Genomic DNA, 26,982 nt, shown 5'->3' on the forward strand with positions numbered 1-26,982 from the left:
CGCAGGGGCGGCGTGGGGCGGCGTGCGCCTGCGTGACGCGGCTACGCGGGATGGGCCGGGCCAAGACCCAGGCCGAGGCGGCGGCGGCTGTGAGAGGCGGCAGTTCGGCCACTGTCCCTCAGCCCAGCCACCATGAGCACCAAGCAGGTCACTTGCAGGTCAGTGCGCGGGGGCCAGGAGCGGCGGGACACTTCGGTCCGCTCCCCTAGGCCGCGGGGTGCCGCTGCACGCCAATCCTGCCGCCCGGGAACCTGAGGCTGGAGCGGGACTCGGAAAGTTGCTCAGCTCTCGCAGTGGGGCTTTGCGAGGCAAAGTGAGCGCTGCGGCCAGAGCCGGGGACCCAGGGCGGTGCGTGGCCGTGGCTCGTGGCCCAGACGCGGGGCGAGGCCAGCGCGGGGGGCTACGCCGCGAGTTTAAAGCGTGGCCCCTGTGGGCTGGGAGGAAGGACGTCCTAGCCAGGGCCGTGCCGGATGCGGGGACGCTGTGGGGAGGACTCGGGGGCTTACCTTTTCACTGGAAGAGATATGGAGTTGAGTAAAGGGACACCAAGAGGCCGGTTACAAATGGGGATACCACTTAGGAGTAATTTGTTGATCGATTATAAGGGCCTCAAAGTTTGGATAATCCAGATACAATCTAAACTTGCAGACAGTTAGCAAGTAAGAATTGTGTGGAAAATAATGACAGGTAGCATTTCCTGAATATCGGTTAAAGGCCTGCATATTTCCAAGTCCTTTATGTTCATTATCACCAGACTTCATAGTAAGACAACTTAGTAGTTATTGTTACCATTTTACAGTGCAGGAAACTGAGACTGAAAGAGGCTGACACTCATCTTACTGAGAGAGCCATTTACGAGGGGAAATGCCACGGTAATGGATGGTTTCTTGTAGAAAATAGAAAACCAGATAGCTACGCTGCGACTGCTACTGTGAAATAGAATAGTGTGGTTGTGTAACACCCTCATTCCTTGTTGAACTTGTGGCTTACTGGTAATGGAATCTAGTCCTATTGAATTGTATGCTTGGAAAATGCCAATTTCATTTAGTAACTTGTGTGGGAAACGTTGCTAAACAATTGTAGAGTTTGATTGTGTAGCAAGCTGTTTATTAGCTATGTTGTTACTTCTCTTCATTAGTATAAACAGTTGAGACGTGACTGTAATAAGTTTTCTATTAGCATTAGTGTACGTTAAACTGTTCAGTTTATCCAAGGCCCAAGTGGTTTATGTTAAGCTGTTGTCAGAAATTTGCACCAGTGTCTATAAAAAGACTTTTACTAGGTTATTTGCCCTAGAAGGTGTTTTGTGAAGACGGGTTTGTATTTACGTATTTTTATTTTTATAAAGTGTCTCCTGCTGGAGGAATTGTTTCTGGGTCATTGTGCACCGTAAAGCAGCTTGTAGACACGTAGAAAAACCTCTCTATTCCTCCCCTCGCTTGTTTCATGGTTTAATTCTACCATTTATTCCCATACTTGATCTAAGACGTGATTATACATTACAGTATCTGACTAAGAGCCCCCCAGCACATTGTAAGTCCCCAGCAGACATTAATTAGCACTTAAACAGAAGTGATCCCTTCTCAACATTCCAACCCGATCAAATGGAGCAACATCCTGAGGGACACCTCTGTTTGGGAAACAGAATTAAAGCTTTCAGGTCAAGCTCTCTCCAGGTATACAAGGGAAAAACCAAGATGATCCTGATTTAGGCTCTTGTGCCTCTTAGGGTATGAAATTTTAGGCAAATTTCAAGTCTTTCTGAGCATAAGATTCTTTATCTCTAAATAAGTTACTACTGTAATGTATAATCCAGCAACCAGCACTATTTCACAGAAAGTAAAACTGAGCCTCAGCATTGAATTTGCCTAAGGTCTTTAGCTTCCAAGTGGCCAGAGGTGTCAAAATTCATGCTCTCTTAGACTGTATTGCCTCCAGATAACTTTTGAAATGCTAAATTAACATTTCTTTACTGCAGGACTTCTCAAAACTTTTAATATGTTCCCATGGGGGAAACTCATACAAGAATATGTAAAAGTGCAAAGAAGCTTACTCACAAAGGGATGTAAAGGAGTGGGGCTTTCAATGACTGCCTTGCCAAATAAAAAACAACAGGTGTTTAAGTGGGAGAAAACCAGTATTACCAAGATTACCAAGTTTACTTCAGTGTGTTTATCTACTGTAAACTTTTCTACCAGCTTATCTACCAAAAGCTTTTCTCAGTTTATTATCTCATTAACAAAAGCCTTATCTCTAGACATTGATAATTAATGGAAAATGTTCAAGGTATGATTTATTTTGGGGACCAAATCTAAGCAGGGTGCTCAGCTTTTTTTTTTTTTTTTTTTTTTAATCTCTTGTCACAAAGTTTTAGGTTTGTTTTCCTGACTGTGGGATGTAGTGTACATATTTTTTTGAATGACAGCAGAATAATGTCAGTTTTGCTTCCAATCTGTTAGGTATTATGTCTCTCCAAGAATGCATATCAAATGCTAGGAGTCTCAATCCTAATGACAAAAACAATTCATGTTTTTATTGCCTGGAATGGTTAAAATGGCTGCTTGTATAGTTATCCTGTCAAGCCAGCAATCCTGATTCCTTGACATGCCACTTTATCCAGAATCTCAATCTGTGCATCATTTTTGCAGATTCCTTTTCCCCACAACCATCTTTCTGTCTTCCATTCTGCTTTATGAGCCCTGGTGGAGGCCTTGTTACAGCTTGGTAACCAATTTATTTCACCCTCTCCTCACGTGGTAGAGCTTCCCTGCATCTCATAATCACTATTAGAAGACACAGGATTTCATTGTCCTAAGATAATCAAGCCTCGGGCTTTTGATTCTTTGAAAGTCACAAAACATGGGGGATCTTTTCAGCTGGCAGGTGGTAGGACGAGTTTGAGCTCCAGGGTTGAGCAGTTCTAGATTCTAATCCTGGTACCACCTGTGTGCCAACAACTGCCTCATCTGAAATGAGGATGGTAATGCCTAACAGGCAGGGCTGGTTAAAAATTAAATCATAGCAACAAACCATTTATTTTGCATTATGATGAGCACTTACATGCATTTTCCTAGTTAAACCTCCTAGTAATTTATCATAGCAGTCTACGAAGTAAGTGCAATTATTATAATCACATTACAGATGAGGAAACTGAGGCTTGGTGATTTAAATAACTTTCTCAAGGTCACACAGCAAGTGGTCTGACTTCAGTATTTTAACTACCACAGTGTACTTCACTTCATCCCTACGTGTAATCAATACATTTATTGCAAGCCTGCCACCGTGCCTACCATTTGCTTCCTTTCCCCCAATGGATCTGCTGCCACAAGCAGTACAACGATAAAATTTTAGCCTGTGAAAATATGTGGGAAAATGTAAAGAAAAATGACACGGAGGATGCAAATTACCCATATACTTGGAAGTGATTTGCAAAAGTGTTTTGCTAGACAGAGAGGCACCATTGAAGGGTCTGTAAGAAACCAGATTGATTGTTTTGCTCAGCACTCTGCTGCTGCTCAAGCTGCTGGTGGTTCTGTGATCAGCAGTGAACCTGATATACTTTGTAGGGTGTAATAGCCATACTGTCTGAAACAGTCTTTTGGGGTTGCCCAGGGTAACACGCCTTTGCAATGTCCCCTAGAAAGAACCTACCTGCTCTGAGTCTCCAGCTATGCACTTCACCCGCCTAGTTGTCACTCCCCTCCTCCAGTTCATGTCTCAGTCCTCTCTCCTGCAAGGTATGGGGGTGGTTTGTCCATCAGTAAGGGTGAGCAGTTGGAAATTCATTACAAAGTGCAAGATGAAAGAGGCTTGGGTTAAGATCAGTATAACGTAGATGTAGAGGAATGACTCTAAGCACATGACAGAGATGCCCCAAAGGACAGGCAGGCTGTGCTCTAGGTGGCTTTGTGCTTGTCACTAGGGAGTGGAAATGGTGACATATGCTACAAAAATAGGACTGGGCTGGCTTCACCTGTTATGTAACTCCTATTTCACACTTGCCTTTCTTGAAGGCAGTGATGGTGGTCTAGAAGTTATTTTTGAATCTTTAAATCTCAGCTCAGTCACTTACAGAAGTGAAGTGGTTTTTATGAAGTCACCAGCTTATAAATGGCAAAACTAACTAGAAGCTCTGGTTGGCAGTTAAATATTTGTATTTTAATGGAAAAGATAATTAGTGCAGTTTGGAAAGCAAGTTTTCTGGATAGGACCTATGGAAAGTGGAGGTAGAATTATAAAAGGCATCCTTATAGGAGACCACTACCTAAAAAAATCTTTCCTCTTGTCTGCCTTGTTAACAGATAACATCTGGTAGAGGGCCTGTGATAGTCTTCCACCCTGGTTGTTTCAGGAAATCTTTTGTTCTAATTTCTTCAAAAGAAACAATACAGTATTGGCTCGTACAGTGGCTCATGCCTGTAATCCCCAGCACTTGGGGAGGCCGTGGTGGGAGGATCACTTGAGCCCTGAAGTTTGAGACCAGCCTGGGCAACGTAGCAAGACCCTGTCTCCACCCAGGAAATGAAACTATACAGTATTTATTAGATACCACTTTTGTGTAACAGCTTATGTTGCCACTTTGAACCTGCCCTCTTTCAGTATTTATGAGTTTACTAATCCTGATACCTCTTTGTCATTCAGACTTGACTCTTGGCACCGATTTTTTTTTTTTTAAACAATTATACCTTCAAAGATTACCATATTTGAGTACAACCGAAATATTAGTCTTGAGCATCATTTCTCAAAAAAAAATTATCAAACTGCTTAGATGTATACTATACTTTTGTGTTTGGGATCTCCAAGACCACCCCTACATCCAGAGATTGTCTAGAACTAGGACAAATTGGTCCCAGGATACAGCTGTACTCAAGGCTGAGATAATTAGTGTATCTAGTAAGAGGTCACAGCCGGATCATGAGGGCAGAAAACAAAGGGGGTCTGAGGAGCCTAGGTGCAGGCTTCCTACATTTCTCCCTCCCTAAGAGAGCCACACAGCACATGCTCCAGCAATGAAAATGCAGCAACATGTGTCCAGGGAAGCCCATTAGAGACTCAGTGCCCAAGCTGGCCACAAGCCACATAGGCACCCTCTGCCTAGCATGAACCAAAGTTGTTTTTTTTTTTTTTTTTTTTTTTTTGAGACGGAGTTTCGCTCTTGTTACCCAGGCTGGAGTGCAATGGCGAGATCTCGGCTCACCGCAACCTCCGCCTCCTGGGTTCAGGCAATTCTCCTGCCTCAGCCTCCTGAGTAGCTGGGATTACAGGCACGCGCCACCATGCCCAGCTAATTTTTTGTAATTTTAGTAGAGACGGGGTTTCACCATGTTGACCAGGATGGTCTCGATCTCTTGACCTGGTGATCCACCCGCCTCGGCCTCCCAAAGTGCTGGGATTACAAGCGTGAGCCACCACGCCCGGCGAACCAAAGTTTTTTTTAAGGAACTTCCATACTTTTTTCCGTAGCAGCTGTACCATTAACTATTTTATAATCTACTCTTCTCAGTTAATTATGTTTAACTTTCCATATCAGTAAATTTTCATTTTATACCTAGTCCATACTCACATTTGTTTCAAAATATCTTTCAAAATATCTGGTTTCAAAAACGTCTTTATATCTGGTTTGTCAAAACCAGGTTCTAGTCCAGAGCTAAGTAGTGCATCTGGTTATTATGTGTCTGTGTTCTGTCTGCTAACTTAGCATCGTCCCTTCCTTTTTTCTCCTGTTTTAACAGGTTTTTCTGAGGTATAACTTGCATACCATAAAATTTACCTGTTTAAAGTGTACAGTGCAGGCCGGGCACGGTGGCTTACGCCTGTAATCCCAGCACTTTGGGAGGCCGAGGCGGGTGGATCACGAGGTCAAGAGATCGAGACCATCCTGGCCAACATGGTGAAACCCTGTCTCTACTAAAATATAAAAATTAGCTGGGCGTGGTGGTGCGCGACTGTAGTCCCAGCTACTCGGGAGGCTGAGGCAGGAGAATTGCTTGAACCTGGGAGGCAGAGGTTGCAGTGAGCCAAGATTGTGCCACTGTACTCCAGCCTGACGCCTGGTGACAGAGCGAGACTCTGTCTCAAAATAAAATAAAATTAAAATTAAAAAAATAAAGTGTACAGTGCAAAACTTTTTAGTAAATTTATAAAGTTGTACAACCATCACCACAGTTACATTTTATGACATTTCTATTACCCCAAAAAGATCCCTTGTGTCTTCCCTCCTCCCGGCCCTAAGCAGCCACTTTATCTACTTTCTGTCTCTATAGATTTGCCTTTCCTGACATTGCATATAAATGGAATCATGCAACATGTGGTCTTTTGTGTCTGGCTTCTTTCACTCAGCATAGTTTTTTCAAGGGTCATCCATGTTGTGGTGTATACTAGTACTTCTTTTCACAGCTGGATAAGAGCCCATTGTATGGCTAAATCACATTTTGTCTGACTGTTCATCAGTTGATGGACATTTTGATTGTTTCCACTTTTTGGCTGTTACTCATAACGCTGCTTTGGACATTCATGTGCAAGTATTTGTGTGGACATATATTTTCATTTTCTTGGGTATGTACCTAGGAGTAGAATTTTTGGGTCATATGGTAGATGTATGTTTACATTTCTTAAGAAACTGTCAAACCTGTTTTCCAGACTCAGCCTCCTTTAGTTACGTGGCACTTATAAAGAAAGTAGGTTTGGGTCCCACGTACAGCCTCTTTTATATTTATTTGGTTGCTTTCTTGGGATGTCTTTTATAGATTGTCGTCAGTCTCCTGCATTTTCTATAAACTGGAAGTTAGATCTGGAGTTTTGTGGATTCAAATTAATTGTTTCTGGCTAGAATACATCATAGGTTGTTTTATCATTTTGGGTCATATCAGCAGCTACATATTTTGTTCGTTTTTTTTTTTTTTGAGATGGAGTCTTGCTCTGTCGCCAGTCTGTAGTGCAGTGGCGCCATCTCGATTCACTGCAACTTCTACCTCCTGGGTTCAAGCAGTTCTCCTGCCTCAGCCTGCCAAGTAGCTGGGACTACTGGTGTGTGCCACCACGCCCAGCTAATTTTTCTATTTTTAGTTAAGACGGGGTTATACCATGTTGATCAGTTTAGTCTCTATTGCTTGACCTCGTGATCCACCCACCTCCGCCTCCCAAAGTGCTGGGATTATAGGCATGAGCCACCGCACCCGGTCATTAGCAGGTACATATTTAAGTTTTTTTCCGAGTCGATGTTGGGTCCAGCATCATTTGTTGAATAGATTGTTTCCCCCACTTAATCACCTTTTTTTTTTTCTTTTTTTTTTTTTTTTTTTTTGATGTGGGATCTCACTGTTGCTCAGGCTGGAGTGCAGCAGCACGATCTTGGCTCCTGGGCTCAAGCAATCCTCCTACCTCATCCTCAACTCAAGTGATCCTCCCACCTCATCATTCTGAGTATCTGGGAGCACAGGCACACACTACCACGCCTAGCTAATTTTTTGTGTATATTTAGTAGAGATGAATTTTCACCGTGTTGCCCAGGCTGGTCTCAGACAGGCTGGTCTCAAACTCCTGAGCTCAAGTGATCCACACATCTTGGTCTCCCAAAGTGCTGGGATTACAGGCATGAGCCACTGCATGCAGCTTATATGTGGTTCTATTTACAGGGTTTTTTGTTTGTTTTTGTTTTGAGACAGGGTCTTGTTTTGTCATCCATGCTGGAGTACGGTGGTGGAAACAGAGCTCACTGCAGCCTCTCCTTTCTGGGCTCAAGCAGTCAGTCCTCCTACCTCAGGCTCCCAAGTAGCCACTATGCATTGCTAATTTTTGTATTTTTTGTAGAGACTGGGTTTTGCCATGTTGCCCAGGCTGACCTCAAACTCTTGGGTTCAAGCAGTCCTTGCATCTTGGCCTCCCAAATGGTGAGATTACAGGCATGAGCCACTGAGCCTGGAGCATTTGTGGACCATTTTTTGGAGACGGAGTTTCACTCTTGTTACCCAGGCTGGAGTAAAATGGTGCGATCTTGGCTCACCGCAACCTCCACCTCCTGGGTTCAAATGATTCTCCTGCCTTAGCCTCCTGAGAAGCATGCGCTGCCACACTTGGCTAATTTTGTATTTTTAGTAGAAATGGGTTTCTCCATGTTGGTCAGGCTGGTCTAAAACTCCCAACCTCAGGCAATCAGCCCGTCCCTATTTATGGATCTTTAAAGAATCCCTGCAGCCTCTCTGAACTCCAATCTCTGTGTTACCTAAGGTTCTTCTCCTAGTACCAAGACCTAGAATATGCCTTCACGTAGGAAGTCAGGCTGAATATGGGGCTTACTTCCTGTGTTTCCCTTCTCTTAAGGACCTGTCTTTATTGGCTTTTTCTATTATCTGAAAGCAGTTGTTTCACATATTTTGTTTTATTTTCCAGTTGGGATTTTTTGTTTGTTTGTTTTTAATAGTGAGAAGGCAAGATCTATGCTCCTTGTTAGTCAGAAGCAAAAGTTTGTTTCTCTCTTTCTCTCAGATAGTTTCTATTCTGTGTTTTCAAGTATTCTGATACTTTACTATGTAGTATCCCGTTTGCTGAACTCATCTAATGTAATTCTCATTTCAGACGTTGTATTTTTCACTCTAGAAGTTCCATTTGGTCTTATTTTATATCTTCCATTTCTTTTCACTTTATATTTGTTTTCCTTTAAATCCTTCAGCATATTAAATATATATGTGTGTGTATATATATGTATGTGTATATATATACTCTGTGTGTGTGTGTGTGTGTGTGTGTGTGTGTGTATATATTTTTTTTTTTTTTTTTTTTTTTTTTTTGTGATGTAATTTTTTTTTTTTTACCCTGGCTGGAGTGCAATGGTGTGATCTCAGCTCACCACAACCTCCGCCTCCTGGGTTCAAGCAATTCTCCTGCCTCAGCCTCCCGAGTAGCTGGGACTACAGGTGTGCACCACCATTCCCAGCTAATTGTTTTGTAATTTTAGTAGAGACGGGATTTCACCATGTTGACGAGGATGGTCTCGCTCTCTTGACCTCGTGATCCACCCACATCGGCCTCCCAAAGTGCTGGGATTATAGGCATGAGCCACCGCGCCTAGCTCTATATCTATCTATCTATCTATATAAATATTTTGAGTTAAGAGTTTTGCTCTTGTTGTCCAGGCTGGAGTGCAATGGCACGATCTTGGCTCACTGCCACCTCCACCTCCCAGGTTTAAGTGATTCTCTTGCCTCAGCCTCCCGAGTAGTTGGGATTACAGGTGCCCAACCCACGCCCTGCTAAGTTTTGTATTTTTTAGTAGAGATGGGCATGTTGGCCAGGCTGGTCTCAAACTCCTGACCTCAGGTGATCTGCCCATCTCGGCCTCCCAAAGTGCTGGGATTGCAGGCGTGAGCCACCACACCTGACTAAGCATATTTATAATAGCTGTTCTTAAGGTCTTATTTTGCTGATTCTATCATCTCTGTAATTCCTGTTCTTTATTGATTTTTCTCCTGGTTATAGGTCATGCTTTTTTCTGCTTTTTTGGCATGTCTAGTAATTTATGATTGGATGCCAAACATTGTAAGTTTCTGAGCACTTGGATTTTATTGTCTTCCTTTAAAGTTTGTTTTGACTGACAGTAAGTTATATACTTGCTATCAGCTTGATTAAAAAAAAAAAAAAACTTGTTTTTAAGCTTGATTAGGGTGTGTCTAAAACACTTAAAACACTTCTACTCTAAGACTAGGTTTTTTTTTCTTTTTTGAGACAGGATCTTGCTGTCACACAGGCTAGAGTGCAGTGACACAGTTATGGCTACTGTAGCCTTGAACTCCTGGGTTTAAGCAGTCTTCCTGTCTCTTTCCTGAGTAGCTGAACCACAGGTACACACCACCATGCTAGGCTAATTTTTAAATTTTAGGGTCTCCCTTTGTTGCCCTGGCTAGTCTACCTTTAATATCAGGGCATGTCCATCTAGGGTCTCTCTACTGTTTGAGTATTTGTTCAGGTGTCTTTACCCTGTCTGGACAGAATTAGAATGCTTCCCAGGTATTTCTGTACCACTTACTCTTTCAAGGCCAGGATCTGATACGTCAGTGGAGTATTCTGATACAGAACATGTGATACACTGATATTCTGATATATCTGAAACAATATATCAAACAGCTTTCATTAAAACTGTACTTTGAGTACCCATACAACCTTTCTGTTTTTCACTTTCAGTACAGTGTTCAATAAATTGCTTGAGATTATTCTACACTTTATTATAAAATAGACTACTTTGTGTTAGATGATTTGACCCAACTGTAGGCTAACGTAAGTGCTCTGAGCATATTTAAGGTAGCCTAGCCTGAGCTAGGAGAATCGCTTGAATTCGGGAGGCAGAAGTTGCTGTGAACTGCGTTCCAGCCTAGGTGACAGGAGAGACTCTGTCTCAAAAAAAAAAAAAAAAAAAAAAAAGCCTTTATTGGGATGTAACCACCATCATTAGTCAAGAAGCATCTGTGTATGTCTTTTGATATTACATTATGGTATTTGATCCTCACCGCAACCAGTGAAATGGGTAGTATAATCTTCATTTTATAGGGAATTAGGGAAAGGTAGCAAGGCCCTGGGAAATGGGTTTTGAGACATGTTCTTAAGTGGCAGAGCTGGGTCTTGAGCCCAGATCTTCTGGTTTTATTAGTCATGTCCTTTAAGCTCCTTGGGAACAGAACAGTTTTTCATGGAGTATTTTCTTAATTATGTGGCTCACACTAAACATATCTCAAATTAGGAAGATATATCCTCACATGGAAATATATGAGATCATTTGTTTTTCTTCCAGAAAAGCTGTCATTGAATCAGTTGTGGTGCCTCTGAAATCATTGTCTTAGAATCAAGGAAATGTATAGATCTCTCTCTAATGCCTAATAGAGCCTTTACCATAATATATGCTTGGTAAATATTTGTATGCTAGGTTCAAGAATAAGTTGATTGTATAAAGCAAAATATGCTTCTAAAAGTTGTATGCCTGTGCTTGTCTCTTCAGGTATTTTATGCATGGTGTGTGTCGGGAAGGAAGCCAGTGCCTATTCTCACATGACTTGGCAAACAGCAAGCCGTCCACCATCTGCAAGTACTACCAGAAAGGCTACTGTGCCTATGGAACTCGGTGCAGGCAAGGACTCTGCAACAGGCTCCAGCTGTGACACTGATTTCATTTGGAGAATGGTTCTTGATAAGGGGAAATTTTTAATGTAAAAGTAATATGACAACATTACAAAAAGTATGGCAAATAAGTTTAAAACCTCAGTTTCAGCACCCTAAAACTAAATTAGTTTTTTTTTTTCCCCTCACTCTGTTACTCAGGCTTTAGTGCAGTGGCACAATCTCTGCTCACTGCAAACTCTGCCTCCTGGGTTCAAGTGATTCTCCCACCTCAGCCTCCCCAGCAGCTGAGACTACAGATGCATGCCATCGTGCCCGCCTAATTTTTATATTTTTAGTAGAAATGGGATTTCACCATGTTGGCCGGGATGGTCTTGACCTCCTGACCTGGTGATCCACCCACCTCAGCCTCCCAAAGTGCTGGGATTACAAATGTGAGCCATTGCGACGTCCTAGTTTTCATTTTTTAAAACTACTTTTCAGCCTTACTCTTATGAATATCTAGTTATAAAATTGTACTCAATTCCAGAAACTTGTTCATGCTTTTGTAGTGAAAAGCTGATCTTTTCTTTCCTAGGCTGCAAAGCTTCCTTCCCTCCTTTCTCTGTGCAGTGCAGTGCAGTGGGAAATGATGGAATCAGGCCCACCTTGATCTCCCTCTGCCAGTGAACACCAAGAGAGACAGTCAGGGGAGATCATTGGCCCTTGTCAACATTTTGAGGACTCCTGCTCAAAAGGACACTTGGTCAGTCAGGCATCAGGAGATTTCAGCTCAACATCTCTTTGGAACTTTCAGGCTCTCTGTGTGTCTGTCCCACTCAAGTCCCACAGGGACACTTAGACATAGGTGATAGATGGCAAATATCCCACTCATACTGAATTGCCAAGCATCTGTTAATAATTGATAAGCCTATTAGAGTTTAAATATTCGAAAAGATGGTTTCCTCCTTCACCTCAACAAGTGCAGCAGGAGGAGGGCCATTGGTGTTTGAGGAGTGTGGCCTCTGGGAATGTATGTGGGTGGCACGTCTGTAATGTGTCTGCTGTGTGTTTTGTTTAGATATGACCACACAAGGCCCTCTGCTGCAGCTGGCGGTGCTGTGGGCACCATGGCCCACAGTGTACCCTCTCCGGCTTTTCACAGTCCTCACCCTGCTTCTGAAGTCACTGCATCCATTGTGAAAACTAACTCACATGAACCTGGGAAGCGTGAAAAGAGAACATTGGTTCTCAGAGACCGAAGTGAGTAAGCGGAAGCCTTTTGTTGCATCTTTTTGCATAGTACTCTTGCATATGCTTGTTGCTCCTTTCTAGCCTCCTCTTGTGAAGAAGGCTCCTAATCTAATACACCTCCAGGTTGTCCACGTGGAGAGACTTCAGAACTGTTCTGAAGAGGCTCCATGTGGCTGCAGGATCATTCGGATGATACATTTACCCTCGTGCCCAAGGCTGTGGGTTGAGCTCCAAGACTGGCCTGGCAAAACATAAAAACGCAATCTTTTTGTCAACATGTAGCTTCCGTCTTCATATGGTGGTGGTTCAGTTGGTGAGAAGCATCAAGCTCCTCATTTCAAAACTAAATATTTTGGCTGGACGTGATGGCTCATGCCTGTAATCCCAACACTTTGGGAGACTGAGGCAGGTGGATCACCTGAGGTCAGGAGTTTGAGACCAGCCTGCCCAACATGGTTTAGTAGAAACCCCGTCTCTACTAAAATACAAAAATTAGCTGGGTGTTGTGGCAGGTGTCTGCAATCCCAGCTACTTGGGAGGCTGAGGCAGGAGAATTGCTTGAACCCAGGAGGCAGAGGTTGCAGTGAGCTGAGATCATGCCACTGCACTCCAGCCCAGGTGACAAGTGTGAGACTTCATCTCAAAAGAATAAATATTTTGCTGAAGAGCATGTTTCACTGTTTGACTTTTAGGCCAGTGAGTAGTTTTAGTTCTTATGCTGATAGTGTTTGACATTTTAGATTGTACCTTTGGGAACAGAATAGCACGCTAGGATTTGGGACATGGCCTGTGACCTGAAACAGGGTTTGATGAGGGAGAAGGCTACAAATTGTAAAAGTTGTTTTTATTGGATGGTCCTCACCAGGTGAAGAGATTTCTAGTTCTTGGAACTGGGTACCATAAGTAGGCAGATTCCATCCTCAGCAAATGAGTAATCCTGTGAGAATACGTGACCTCTAAACAAGCTCAGAGGTGTGCAGTGGGAAAGCAGCAGCTCCTAGTGTGAGAAGGGTCACCATGGGGCAGTTTACACCGGCCTCAGGACTCCCAGATTTGCTCTAGACATCTAGTTCACTTAAAATGATTGATAACTTTGCTGGTATAAAGGAAACACTGTGTTCCAATGATCTCACTGTTTTTTTGTTTGTTTTAATGATAGCTGGTCCATGTGTTATTTTGTATAAGTGTATCCTGTTGTTTTGCTATTTCCCTGTGTTGCCATTTAAAAAAATTTTTTTTAAGTTATTATTATAAGTAATGTTACTATAAACATTTTGTATTATTCCTTTTATTTTTCCCTCTCAGTCTATTTTTTTGCCATATGTACTCGAGAGTAGAATTCTTAGGTCAGAGTAGCTTAATATGTTAGGCTTTGGCTAACGTCGTACGAGAAAAGTTGTGTGTGTGTTCACATTTTCATGTGTGTGTGTGTGTGTGTTATATTCAGATCTTTCTGGCATGGCTGAAGGAAAGACTCACCCGAGCATGGTGAGTAATCTAGGCAGCTGCAGCGACCCACAGCCCAGTCCCGAGATGAAGCCAACTTCCTACCTGGATGCCATCAGGAGTGGCCTTGATGACCTGGAGGCCAGCAGCTCCTACAGCAACAAGCAGCAGCTGTGCCCCTATGCAGCTGCTGGGGAGTGCCGATTTGGGGATGCCTGTGTCTACCTGCACGGGGAGGTCTGTGAAATCTGTAGGCTGCGAGTCTTGCACCCCTTTGACCCAGAGCAGAGGAAGGCTCACGAAAAGGTAAAGTAAAAAACCTTTGCATGAACTCATATTAAGAAATGTGAAATGTACTGAACAGAACGCTGAAAGCCATCCCTACACACCCAAAGAAATCTGAAATGTACTAAGTGACAGAATTATTGGTATTTCCACAGGCATCCTTCTGCCAGTAATATCCACAGTATGTATCTGGCATATTTATATCCTATTTTCAGCTTATTTTTCCTGCAGTGATTTTGCCAATTTTTTTTTTTTTTTTGAAACTGAGTCTTCCTCTGTCACCCAGGCTGGAGTGCAATGGTGCAACCTCAGCGCACTGCAACCTCTACTTCCCCGGCTCAGGTGATCCTCCCGCCTCAGCCCTACTGAGCAGTTGGGATTACAGGCACTGACCACCACACCTGACTCATTTTTGTATTTTTAGTGGAGACGGGGTTTCATCTCGTTGGCCAGGCTGGTCTTGAACTTCTGACCCCAAGTGGTCTGCCTGCCTCAGCCTCCCAAAAGTTTGGGATTACAGGCATGAGCCACTGTGCCCAGCCTATTTTGCCAATTTTTGATTACTCAGAATAAAGAGAAAAAAAAGTGGTATCTGAAACATAAAATCAAGCTAAGTTCAAAGAACAGATCTAGCTGGGGAACACTGTATGTTGTCTGTGTGTCTCTGTCACACGCAGGCAGATACAGCATCCTCCCTCCCTGGGTTCACACTTCCTCATGATTGGGATCCAGCAAAGTCAAGTTTTGGAAGATTTGATCCCAAATCATAGAATCTGAGGAGCTACTTGCTGGAAGGGCCTTTTAAAGTCATTAATATCTGCAGTGTTTAGGGAGGATCTGCCTTATGCTAGGCCCTGTGCCTGGTGCAGAGGGTACAAAGCTGGATAAGAGGCAGGGGAGGGCCGGGCATGGTGGCTCACACCTGTAATCCCAGCACTTTAGGACGCCAAGACAGGTAGATCGCTTGAGCCCACGAGTTCAAAACCAGCCTGGGCAACATGGCAAGACCCCCGTGGCATGGTGGCTTGACTTTTAACGTTTTATTTTATTTTTAACAGAGATGAGGTCTTGCTGTGTTGCTCAGGCTGGTCTTGAACTCCTGAGATCAAGCAGTCCTCCTACCTTGGCCTCCCAAAGTGCTGGGAGTACAGGTGTGAGCCACTGTACCCGGCCTAAAGCATCTTTAAATGGACAGTGTATTCCTAGATAATCAGGGGGTAAGTTAGTACTCACTCCGTGTGGCAATGGACAAGTAGCCACTCTCCATTGTCTTTCAGGGAAGCAGAGGGTTAGAGCTTTCTTCTTTATGCAAGTGTGTGAGGTCTTTGTGTGCAGTGAGTGTTGGTTTGTCTCAGATCTGGACACACCAAGCTCACAAGGGCTGGGCCTAGGTTTTCTCTTTGCACTTGCTCGAATGCCAGCACATAGAAGGAATTCAGGGCATGTCTAGTGAATGAATGAATTCATTGAATCATTTTTTGGAGGAGAATTGGTATGGCTTACATATGACTAGGCTGCCAGCCTTAAGGCTCATGGTAAGGACGAGTCAGCGTCTCTGATGTTGGCATGGCACGGAGTGGGGGGAATCAGTGCCCAGAGGAGCTGGGGGACAAGGGTCGCAGTCCTTATGGACTCTGACTCTACTGCAGTTTAACCTGTTTGGATCTCCATGGTCTCAGCTCTCAGTGGGTGGTGACCTTGTCACCTCCTAGGAAAGCAAGGGCTGGACCAGTGATGGTTTGAAGTCCTTTGTGTGGTCTGAGGGAGATGTCATTGTTCTAACTCTGGTGGAGGCTGGGCCTTCCTCACAGCAGTCCCTGTCAGTGTTCCTTCCTGATCTCAGCTGTGGCAGGCAGTGTGGCTGCAGCTGCTCATAGGGCTCCTGCCACTCCTCGGTGGCCCACAACCAAAGGTTTCCTTCCTGTCTGTACTTCAGATCTGCATGTTGACGTTTGAACATGAGATGGAGAAGGCCTTTGCCTTCCAGGCAAGCCAGGACAAAGTGTGCAGTATCTGCATGGAAGTGATCCTGGAGAAGGCCTCTGCTTCTGAGAGGAGGTTTGGGATTCTCTCCAATTGCAATCACACGTACTGCTTGTCCTGCATCCGGCAGTGGCGGTGTGCCAAACAGTTTGAAAACCAGATCATTAAGTAAGTACAGCCAGGAGTCTTAGCTGTAGGAGCTGGAAGAATGTTTGATTTGAGACTCTATTCCATCCACCTTTAAGCCCTCCCTCACCCTCCAGGGGTACCTTAGTGCAGAGTAACAGGTAAGCTCTGGCCACTGGCTGCATGAACTTCAGCAGGTCACTTTTCCTGAGCCCAAGTGCCTGTTCCTGTAAAAGATGGGCAATAATTGCTACCAAGCTTTCTGAGTTCTGGGGAGGAACTCAGCAAAGGTGATCTGTGTAAAAAGGTGTTAAATGACACTGGCCTGTTTATTTATCTCCTTGCCTTGTGTTTGAAATCCAGTACTATCTGCCCACAGCCCAGTTGCCCGTTAATCTTTTTGAGCTTCATATTTCCCCCCACCAAAAATGAAAATAGGATTACTGGAGGATTAAATGGAATAATGCATGTAAAACATTCTGCATGATGCCTGGTGCATGGGATGTGCTCAGTGCGGCCAACATAGGAGTTTCAAATTCTCCAGCAGGACAGGGGAAGAGCTGACATGTGGAGAGGTCACTGCACACTTTGTACTGTTCAGAACTCTTCACATCTGTCTGCTCATCTCATTCTCTCAAAGACCCTCCTCAGTTACAGATTAGGAAACAGGCCTGGTGAGGTCAAGTAACTTGCCTAAAATCATGTGGTAAAATAACTGCTTTATTGAGATAAAAGCACACAATTTAGTTCACCACTCATCTGCTTTCTGTCTCTACAGAGTTGCCTATTCTGGACACTTCTTATAAATGAAATCATGGGATATGCGGCCTTTTGTGCCTGGCCCCTTTCACTGAGCGTAGCATTGTCAGAGTCCATCCCGACTGTAGCATGTACCCGTGCTCCTCCTTGTGGCTGAATTGCATTCCATTGTATGGACACACCACATTTCCCTTATTCATTCCTCAGCTAGTGGACATTTGGGCTGTTTCCACTTTGTGACTATTATGAATAATGCTGCTGTCAACATTTGTGAACATAGTTTTGGGGGGGATGTGTGTTTTCATTTCTCTTGGGTATACACCTAGGCATGAGACTGCTAGGTTTTATGGTATGATAACTCTATGTTCGAGAATCTGCCAGACTGTTCAAAGTGGCTGCACCATTTTACATTCTCACCAGCAGTGTATGAGCGTTCTTATTTCATCTCTTTTTTTTTGTTGAGGAAACCCTATTTTTTTTTTTTTTTTACTTTAAGTTCTGGAATATATATGCAGAATGTGTAGGTTTGTTACATAGGTATACATGTGCCAAGGTGATTTTCTGCACCTATCAACCTGTCATCTAGGTTTTAAGCCCCGCATGCATTAGCTATTTCTCCTTCCCCTTCCCCCCACACTGACAAGCCCCTGTGTGTGATGTTCCCCACATGTGTCCATGTGTTCTCATTGGGAAACTCTTTTAATAGTAAATAAGTAATAGTAAATATTAGATCAAAGCTATGCAAAGCTCTGCAACTTACACGTAAGTAATAGTAACTATTATTTACTATTATTAAAAATAGTAAATAAGGTTCTTGGATGATTGTGATTTCATCTTTTGGAATTTCTGGTTAAGGAAATGCCTGTAGTACATTGAGCAAGAGGTTTAGCAGAGAGGATGCACAGGCTTCGTAATGTGACCTCTCCCTTACTAATCTAATTCTTATTTCAGGTCTTGTCCAGAATGCCGTGTGATATCAGAGTTTGTAATTCCAAGTGTGTATTGGGTGGAAGATCAGAATAAAAAGAATGAGTTGATTGAAGCTTTCAAACAGGGGATGGGGTAAGTGCTTTGAGTTTTGACATGTCCCTGCTGCCTGCCTGGCTCTGCTGTTGGCCTGTGTCCTTGTTCTCACTCCCAGGATTGTGGCCTTAGGGGCCTCTTCCTCTCTTCTCTCATGCACCATTCTGGGCTCTGGGATGCAGCAATGAACAAGGACATGGTAATGTAGACCGGTTTAATTTTTGGTGATTTTATTATTTTATTTTATATTTTATTATTTTATTTTTTGAGATAGGGTCTCACTGCGTTGCCCACGCTGGAGTGCAGTGGTGCAATCTCAGTTTACTGTAGCCTCAGCCTCCTGGGCGCAAGCAGTTATCCCACCTCAGCCTCTCAAGTAGCTGGCGCTACCAGTAGCGCCACCATGTCTGATTTTTTTTTTTAGTAGAGACGAGTTTTTGCAACATAGCCCAGGCTGGTCTTGAACTTCTGGGCTCAAGTGATCTTCCTGCCTTGGCCTCCCAGAGTTCTGAGATTACAGGCATGAGCTACTGTGCCTGGCCCAGTTCTTTTTCAGTTGCCTGTTGTCAAATGTCTTGTGGGTTTATCACTGGGAAACAGGGAGGCAACACAGCTATGCACTTTGCCATCTCTATATGAGTGCATAGCAGGTGACTGGAGGAACGATGGTGGTGCATATTTGTTGTTTATGTAGGGATTTGGACCGAAGACCTAATAGCAAAATGGGTGTTTTAGGTAGTTACAGTTGATGATTGTGGTAATTAAAATTTGAACTGTGTATTGGAGGACAAGTATTACGTAACTAAACAGTGGTGTGTTATTTTCTTAGGGCTACACTGTAACAAATTACCACAACTCAGGTGTCTGAAAGCAATAGCAAGGTATGCTCTCAGTTCTGGGGGCTAGAAGTCCAAAATCAAGGTGTGGGCAGGGTTGGTGCCCTTTGGAGGCTCTGAGCGAGATTCTGTTCCCGCCTTTCTCACCTGCTGGTGGTCCCTGCAGTTCTTGCTGTTCCCTGGTTGCAGCAGCGCGACTTCAGTCTCTGCCTTTGTCCTCACTGGCCTTCTCCCTGTGCCTTTCTCCTGCACTGTCTCTTGAAAGGACAGATCACCGTTGGATTTAGGACCCACCTGTTACCCAGATGACCTCATCTGGAGATCCTTACTGTAATTACACTTGCAAAGACCAGTTCCAAATTAGGCCTCATTCACACGTGTCAGGGCTTAGGATTTGCACCTTTCTTTTGGAGGCAACGACACATGCTGATCACAGCTATGCAAAGCTCTGCAACTTATGCATATCCGAGCTATGAAAGCAAGGCTGCCTGCTTACCACAGCTTATCCAGTCTCCTATTGATGAATACCTGAGCTGTTTCCACATTTTGGCTGTTTTCTAGGGATTAAAATATACTGTTAATTTTTCACAGTCAGAATTCCTATTCTTACCACCTTATATGTGTCTTCATTATCTTTTGTACTATGGATATTATATGCATTCTATTTACATTCTTTATCAACCCCACAAAATAAAAATGCAATTTTTGCCTTAAAATGCATGGACTTTTTTCCGTTAGAGGAAAAGTTTATTTACATAGGTATTTACTATTTATTTCCAGTGTTTTTATTTGGTATAATTGCCTTTTAGCCTCAAGAACTGCCGCAAACATTTTGTTGCTCTGTTGACAATAAATTATCTTAATTTTCTTTTTTCAGAAATGGCCTTTTTCCCTTCTTAAAGGATATTTATCTTGACCTAATTGGTCTCCCCACCTTTGCCTCTCTTTACTGAATAGAATTACCATTTTTCCCTCAGACAGTCTTCCTGTGTGTCCACAAGAGGGCAGGCGTGGCAAGCAGAGGGGTCCCAGCCTGTAGTAAAGGCCCTGGCCTGCAGAAAGGGGCCTCAGCCTGTAGAAGGGGCTCTGCTGAAAAGCAGTCTGGAAATTGTTATTGCTGTTTGGATCTTTCCTTGCTTTGCTTTCCTTTGATGACTGTGTTTTTTGCATTCCACAAACATTTACTAATTACTCACTGTGGGGTCAGGTACCTTCTAGCTAAGCACTACTGGGGGATGCAGAGATTGGTAAGACAATTTTTTTTTTTTTTTTTTTTTTTTTTAAAACAGAGTCTCACTTTGTCCCCCAGGCTGGAGTGCAGTGATGTGATATCAGCTCACTGCAACCTCCGCCTCAGGGTTCAAGTGATTCTCCTGCCTCAGCCTCCCGAGTAGCTGGAATTATAGGTATGTGCCATGACACCCAGCTAAGTTTTGTATTTTTTAGTAGAGATGGGCTTTTGCCATGTTGGCCAGGCTGGTCTTGAACTCCTGAACTCAGGTGATCACCCACCTCGGCCTCGCAAAGTGCTGGGCTTATAGGTGTGAGCCACTGCACCCAGCCAAGTAAGACAACTTCATGGGAAACTGCAAAAGAGCAATTATGATACAGGTGTGCTGGTGACCAGTTCTTCCTGAGGGACCATATGTCACAATAGAGAAAGCACTTGGATCCACCGGAGGCTGCCAGGGGAAGCAGTATGGGACACAGAACCATGAAGCAGGAAGCATCACCTACAGTCAGGGGGAGGTGATGGAAGGACATGGGCAGAGAAGGGTGTAGGTTTTGTGTTTGGGGGACACTGGGAATGGCTCCTGGCATTGAAACAGGTGTGTAGAGGATGTAGTGGGACCTACAGGGACAAGACAGACTGGAATCTAAAGGACATTTGAATCCCAGTGTGACCAGGGTCTTTAAGAACAGGTTGGGGCCAGGCGTGGTGGCTCATGCCTGTAATCCTAGTACTTTGGGAGGCTGAGGAGGGCAGGTTGCTTAAGCCAGGGGTTTGAGACCCGCCAGGGGAAACACAGGGAAACCTCATCTCTTTAGAAATTAAAAAAAAAAAAAAAAAAAAGGTTGGGAAGCTCCTCCGTGGTACTCTGAAGAAGCTGGAAACTGGTGGGAGAGGGAGGGAGGCCAGTGAGGAAGTAACCCTGGCAGGCAGGCAGCAGAGGCTTCCACAGTGTGGGAACCCAAAGGATGAGGAGATTGGAAAGTGATTTGTAAACAGAATGAACACAGTTGGGTGTGAGAGCTGAGAACACAGAGGGAGTCAGAGTGAACTGGAGGCTTTTGGCCTTGGTGACCAGATAAGCCTGGGGGAGGAAAAAGAATAACGTTCTCGTGGGAATAGGGGACTAGCAAATAATGTGTTTGACCTGTTCATAGCTAGTGTGCTACGATGCTCTGGAGTTGTCCAGCAGGCTTTAGTGAGGGCAAACTGCTTGCGGTCATTTGAAGTCTGCTCAGAACCCCAGGCAAGTGGGGTTCTAGAAGATATGTGGTCCACACACCTGCTTTGCAGCCACCCATGCACAAATCAGACCAGCTGTCAAGGAGCTTTTCTCCTTCCCCCAAGATGGAGTCTCACTCTGTCTCCCAGGCTGGAGTGCAGTGGTGCAATCTTGGCTCACTGAAGCCTCTACCTCCTGGGTTCAAGTGATTCTCCTGCCTCAGCCTCCTGAGTAGCTGGGATTACAGGAAACTGACTATGCCTGGCTAATTTTTGTTTTGTTTTGTTTTGTTTTGCTTTTTTTCAATCAGTTTATTAACATGGGGGGTCTAAGTAGATTTCAAAATAAAGACCATTTATACAACAGGACCATTTTAATGTTTACAATAAATCTTGATTGCAGACATGTATGGCTGTTTGGTAGTATTGAGAAATAGTACAGTAATGGCAGTTTTTCCAATTGGTATGTAATCCTCTAATTATATATTGAATTGCTGTCAAACCAGTAAGACTGCATTTATGCATCCATCATTTTCAGGATTGTTCGTAACCTGGGCATACTTTCCCCAAATAGCTTTGCCTCCTTGCGTCACAAGGCCCAATTCGCTCACATTTACCTCAATGACAGTACCTTTGGTAATAACACCCAAAGTTGTATACAGTGGGGATGAGGGATTCTTCTTTACATCAAGTATTAGTAGGCAGAAGGTGGCTTTCAGTTCAGGGTGTGTCACATGGGCTTTCTTGAAACGAAAGCCCATTGGCCTTATGAATCTTTCATATTTAGGTGGTTTTCTTGTAAAGCCATCTCCAACAAAGCATACTTTAGTAACCGTCCTCTTCCATGCCTTCTTTCTCTTTCCTGTTCGAATAACTTTTAATACTTCTTTTTTTTTTTTTTTGAGACAGAGTTTCGCTCTTGTTACCCAGGCTGGAGTGCAATGGCGCGATCTCGGCTCACCGCAACCTCCGCCTCCTGGGTTCAGGCAATTCCCCTGCCTCAGCCTCCTGAGTAGCTGGGACCACAAGCACGCGCCACCATGCCCAGCTAATTTTTTGTATTTTTAGTAGAGACGGGGTTTCACCATGCTGACCAGGATGGTCTCGATCTCTTGACCTCATGATCCACCCGCCTCGGCCTCCCAAAGTGCTGGGATTACAGGCTTGAGCCACCGGGCCCGGCCACTTTTAATACTTCTGTTTCTCCCTGGGCACAGACTTTAGGCAGAGGGACTTCCTATTTTCCCGCCTTCTCTTTTCGTTTCTCTTTAATCATATTGGAAAGTACTTTAGCTCAAGATTGTCCTTCTCTGTCCAGCAGATAGGCAGGTACTGCTCCCTGTGGAGTCTTCTCATCATTCTTTTGTTTGGTGTTTCCCTTTTCATGCATCTTGATAGTCTTTTTCATTTGTATTTTCTCAGCGTGGCGCTGTTTATGGTAAAGCTTAGCTTGCAGACCAATCATTTTCTTTGCTTTCTTTGAACGTTCATGAGCCTCTCGACTTTCCTTCTCTCTCTTTTTCTCATGGTAATCCAAACGGTATCCATAGTGTTTGCGATGTAATTCAATATATTTGTTCTGTGGCATGGTGATGGCCGCAGAGCTGCCACGAGCAGCCCCTGAGGCGTAAAAATGCTCTTAATTTTCAGGTCTCTCAGACCCACGAGCCAACACCATGCAGGCCACGACAGGAAAGGGTCTTTTTTTGTATTTTTAGTAGAGACAGCGTTTCAGTGTTGGCCAGGCTGGTCTTGAACTCCTGACCTCAGATGATCCATACGCCTTGGCCTCCCAAAAGTGCTAGGATTGCAGGAGTGAGCCACCGCACCCAGCCAGGAAATTTTTCTTTATGCTGCTCTGAAGCCACCCTCAGAGCTTCACCACTGGCCTGTGGCAATCCCATCTGAAAAGACAGAAAACCACTGGAGTCAGCAGCCCCCTTTCCCTGTTCTTGTCCCCTCCTGTTGTCACACACTGCAGCTGGCCCTGGCAGCAGCGTGCCTTTTCTGCTGTTTAGCTTTATTTCTGTGACTTCCCCCCTTCCTCCGTACTCTCAGATGGCCCTCTGGATTCTTGGTTATCCTTTATTTTTCTTTCAGTTTTGGGTACTTGATGATTGGATAAACCAGAGTTCTTTTGAGCAAAATGGGAATTCATTTGATTGCAAGTTTCCTCAGGAGCAGGGTTCCTAACGCAGAGGTCTGTGGGTAGAATGGTAGAATTAAGAGAGGGAAAAAACATTTTTAACTGTTTTGGTGACTGTATGCTGTAGATTTATGCGTTTTATGCATTGAAAAACACTGTTTAGAGATGGGGTCCAAAACATAAGGAGTGAAGCCCTGGTGCCAAGGGTGGAGACAGGAAAACTGGAAGACCTGTGCCTTTAGGCAGCTGCTAAAACCCACTGCTTTTCCTGTAGTCACTTTGACAGCACTGCAGCCAGGAGGGGAAGGGGAAACTTGGCTGGGTGGAGTACCTAGGGAATTCTGAGCAGAGGCAAGTGGCTGGCTTCAGACCTTGGTGGCCAGAGGAGTGATCTGGCCTGGCTTAGTCCTGTGATGACACAGGATGTGCTCTGGAGCTGCTGGAGGGCCTGTGGAGCACTTGCAGGCTCCACACAGTGAGTCCCCAGGGAGGTTCACATCCTTTGCAAGGCTGCAGGTGGGTGGGGATACTTACTATCCTGCTTGGAAGTCACAATCCCAGCTGTGTGCGACCTGAGACAAATCGCTCAACCTCTGCTAGCCTCAGTTGCTCCACCTAGAATGTGAGGCTGACCCGCCTCTGGCATAAGGGCAAGGAAGGAGGCAGGCAGTGGCCCAATCTGGACTCCACATTTTCCCACCAGTCTCTTGACTCTTTCTGCTTTTCAGGAAAAAAGCCTGTAAATACTTTGAGCAAGGCAAGGGGACCTGCCCATTTGGAAGCAAATGCCTTTATCGACATGCTTACCCTGATGGGCGGCTAGCAGAGCCTGAGAAACCTCGGAAACAGCTCAGTTCTCAAGGCACTGTGAGGGTAAGGACTTTGCTGTCTTTAGTTGGGGACACTTAGCAGCTGTGGGCATTTCTAGGTACTTGTTCTTACAGACAAATGTGGGGGTAGGCAAAAGAAAGATTAAGCAACGCAGCCTTCCTGTTGCTCTTAGTAGTAACCAGGCACGTCTGCTGGCTGTTTTTGCAGTTCTTTAATTCAGTGCGGCTCTGGGATTTCATCGAGAACCGAGAAAGCCAGCATGTCCCGAACAATGAAGATGTCGACATGACAGAGCTTGGGGACCTCTTCATGCACCTTTCTGGAGTGGAGTCAGCAGAACCCTAAAGAGTAGATGGTCACCCTGCATCTTGGGCCCCATCGGCCGAAACTTTCCCAAGCCAGGGTGTGCAGAGCTTCCCTGTACTGCAGCCAAGGGGGCGTGTGGCTTGGAGTGGAATTGTGCTTAGCCTTGGTCTCATCCACTCTCCATTATTACAGCCATGGGTAAGAGTGAAGGATATAAAGTAACCTAGTAAGTGTATGGAATTGCTGTTTTATAGCTGATATAGTTACACCTCAAGTCCCTCAGAGGTAACAACTAACCACTCAGACTGTTTGGACTGACTGCTTTAAAACACAAACCTGGCTCTTATTGTTGATCTTTTCTCCCCAGAAACAGTAAACTTGCAGCTGCCCCTAATGTGGCAGATTTGTTTTTCTTACCGAAGGATTCAACCCTATAAAAGGATTTCTCTGTAGTGTATTTCTCTAGTATATCTAATGTATGGTCAAAATTTTTACACAGCTTTCAAGAACACACAATGCAGAGTGGGCCCGGCACAGCTGTTTACAACTTTTTTTTTTTAGGGCTTTAAGGATGGTCATTTTTTCCAGTTCTCTCAAGTATCCCAAATCAGGGTAGCAATCTTGTTGCCACATGCGCAGCAAACAAAGTGGAAGTGTAAATCTTTTTCTCTTAGGGAGACTCTTGAAGGAGCAGGAGGTACTGTACTGAGTAGCAGTCTAGCCCTCCTGTCTGGTTGCAGTCTCCAGCCAGGGCCCTCCAGGGAGACAAAGGCTCTGCCCTCACCTGTGGGTTCATGCCCATCAGGGTAATTGTATTGAGAACTCAAAACACACACATGCACTTACATAATGTGTGGTTTGTACTCAAGCAATCTGTTATCTGCAAAGCCTGGCTTTGGTCTGAAATTTTGTAAAAATTTCATGGCACCCCAAGGTTTCTGTTTCTGACCCAGCAGTGGTCCTGAAGAGAGCTAATGGCAAGTTTTGTAGTCATTTTTAGTTGAAGGGTTCGCACAACCTTGTGAACCACCCCAAGCTTGTTCTTTTTGTGTTTTTAAAAAGCTGTACATACCAAATATTTTATAAAACACATTATTTAACATCTTAGCTGAGTTTAGCATACTTTCTGCTTAACTTTTATATTATTCAGTGGAGGGTTACAAAGAGTACAAAAGTTAAATTACAAATTCATTCTCAGTCTGTCTAGGCTCTGGGCACATTTCCTGCTGCTTGAATTCTGCTCCTGAAGAGGGTGAACAAATGGGGCGTTCAAGCTGTGAGCTCAGAATTACTTTAAAAGGAGACAGCCATTACAACTAAATTTAATTAATTTATTTTATTAAAATAACATAATTGCGGGACCATCAGATAACTGTATTTTGTCAGGTGCAATAAAAACAAAATTAAAACCCAGATCATCAAGAAAACCTGTATTCCTGGCTTCCTTGTATACGCATGATACGACTAGAGAAACAAGGCTGTGTTATAGAAACAAGGCTGGCCCTGCGGCCCCGCCCCATAGGGGCAGCTCCTGGAAGACAAAATTCAGCATGATGGAAGACTGCTCCCTGAGAGGGCGGAGATGGGGACCGGCCGAATGCCTTGCCTGGAAAACCATCCCAATGCACTGGACACCTTAGAAGCTGTGAAAGGAGGCCGTGTCCCCTAAGAAAAGTTCCATAGTACCAAAGCAGGCTCTTTCGGGCGGCCAGAGTCTCGGCAGTCCTGGGCTGTTTGGTGCCTTATGTGCAAAATGTCTGGCACTGCACCACTCTCTGAAGAAAGTCCCGCCTGTGATATGCATTCCTCCAGAAGTTGATTTCCAAAATCCCATGTGTTTCCACATCAGGCTGGACTGCCTGCTTCCGTACTTCCTCAAAGTACATAGCCAACAGCTGGGCTGGGCCCCTGCTTTTTGGATTACCATCAACATCCACTTGCACATCTAGAGAAGGCTGAGCCTTGAGCATGGGGTACATGGGGAAGGAGCAGGACGCACCAGCACTGCAAATGGCTTCCTTCTCCCAGGGCCCAAGGAGTAGAAAAGAAGGCAACATGAAGTTAAGGCCCTGTGAGCAGTCTAGAAGATCCTTAGCAGCAGCTTCTCTGAAAACATGTGCTCCGCCTCTGGAGAAAGGGAGCAGAAAAGTGGTGCCTGCTGGCTTAGTTTCCTCCCCTGGCAGCCTGAGGGCAGGTGTAAAGTCAACTAGAAGACAGGCAGCCTCGGGGACGTGGTCAGCGTGCAAGCATTGATATCCTCAGTGTGGGCTGCCCGATGCAAGGATGGCTCGGAAGCGCTCCGGTTGATCTTCGGTAGAGAGTGCTGGAGTAGCTCAATGGAAGACAGGATCTGAAACAGCCCCAGAATGCTCTCATTAGTTGAGGCTTGGGGGTCTAAAGACACTGGCCATACCCTGCCCCCACCATCTTGTGGAGGACCTGGTTCCCCTCCC

General features: G+C 44.5%; 2 protein-coding genes and 1 pseudogene across 13 annotated transcripts in view; 1 reads left to right on the top strand and 2 right to left on the bottom strand.

Annotated features, from left to right (window-relative positions):
• MKRN2 (makorin ring finger protein 2) lies at positions 1-25,956 on the top strand. Of its 3 annotated transcripts, none has more exons than XM_032262282.1 (8): positions 1-158; positions 10,985-11,113; positions 12,164-12,345; positions 13,784-14,088; positions 16,004-16,218; positions 17,887-17,997; positions 24,121-24,265; positions 24,431-25,956. In XM_032262282.1, exons 1-8 carry the CDS (start codon positions 133-135, stop codon positions 24,566-24,568), a joined length of 1,251 nt encoding a protein of 416 aa, XP_032118173.1. In that variant the 5' UTR covers positions 1-132; the 3' UTR covers positions 24,569-25,956. The 3 variants fall into 3 exon arrangements, with proteins under 3 accessions (XP_032118173.1, XP_032118175.1, XP_032118174.1); XM_032262283.1 differs by lacking the exon at positions 1-158 and adding an exon at positions 213-313 and having other exon boundaries at positions 24,431-25,636; XM_032262284.1 differs by lacking the exons at positions 24,121-24,265; positions 24,431-25,956 and adding an exon at positions 18,961-19,510.
• Positions 21,514-22,938, bottom strand: LOC116539389 (annotated as a pseudogene).
• Positions 25,840-26,982, bottom strand: part of RAF1 (Raf-1 proto-oncogene, serine/threonine kinase) — an 88,300-nt gene continuing 87,157 nt past the window's right edge. For 4 of the 10 annotated variants that reach the window (XM_032262269.1, XM_032262275.1, XM_032262266.1 and 1 more), the window contains one exon: positions 26,700-26,879. In XM_032262269.1, the coding sequence (XP_032118160.1) occupies positions 26,736-26,879 (144 nt within the window). In that variant the 3' untranslated portion in view covers positions 26,700-26,735. Of the gene's footprint in view, positions 26,880-26,982 lie in introns of all 10 variants that reach the window. The other 6 variants (XM_032262276.1, XM_032262272.1, XM_032262270.1 and 3 more) reach the window with 3 other exon arrangements.

This window comes from Sapajus apella, unplaced genomic scaffold (assembly GCF_009761245.1).
Source record: "Sapajus apella isolate SASKATOON/1434 unplaced genomic scaffold, GSC_monkey_1.0 scaffold128, whole genome shotgun sequence".
In the NCBI taxonomy this organism is placed as follows: domain Eukaryota; kingdom Metazoa; phylum Chordata; class Mammalia; order Primates; family Cebidae; genus Sapajus; species Sapajus apella.

Excerpts from the sequence above, each read along its gene's own strand:
- MKRN2 (XM_032262282.1), top strand. The coding sequence starts at position 133 with ATGAGCACCAAGCAGGTCACTTGCAG. Across the intron at positions 11,114-12,163 it reads GCCTATGGAACTCGGTGCAG|ATATGACCACACAAGGCCCT; the intron begins GCAAGGACTCTG and ends TGTTTTGTTTAG. Across the intron at positions 16,219-17,886 it reads TTTGAAAACCAGATCATTAA|GTCTTGTCCAGAATGCCGTG; the intron begins GTAAGTACAGCC and ends TTCTTATTTCAG.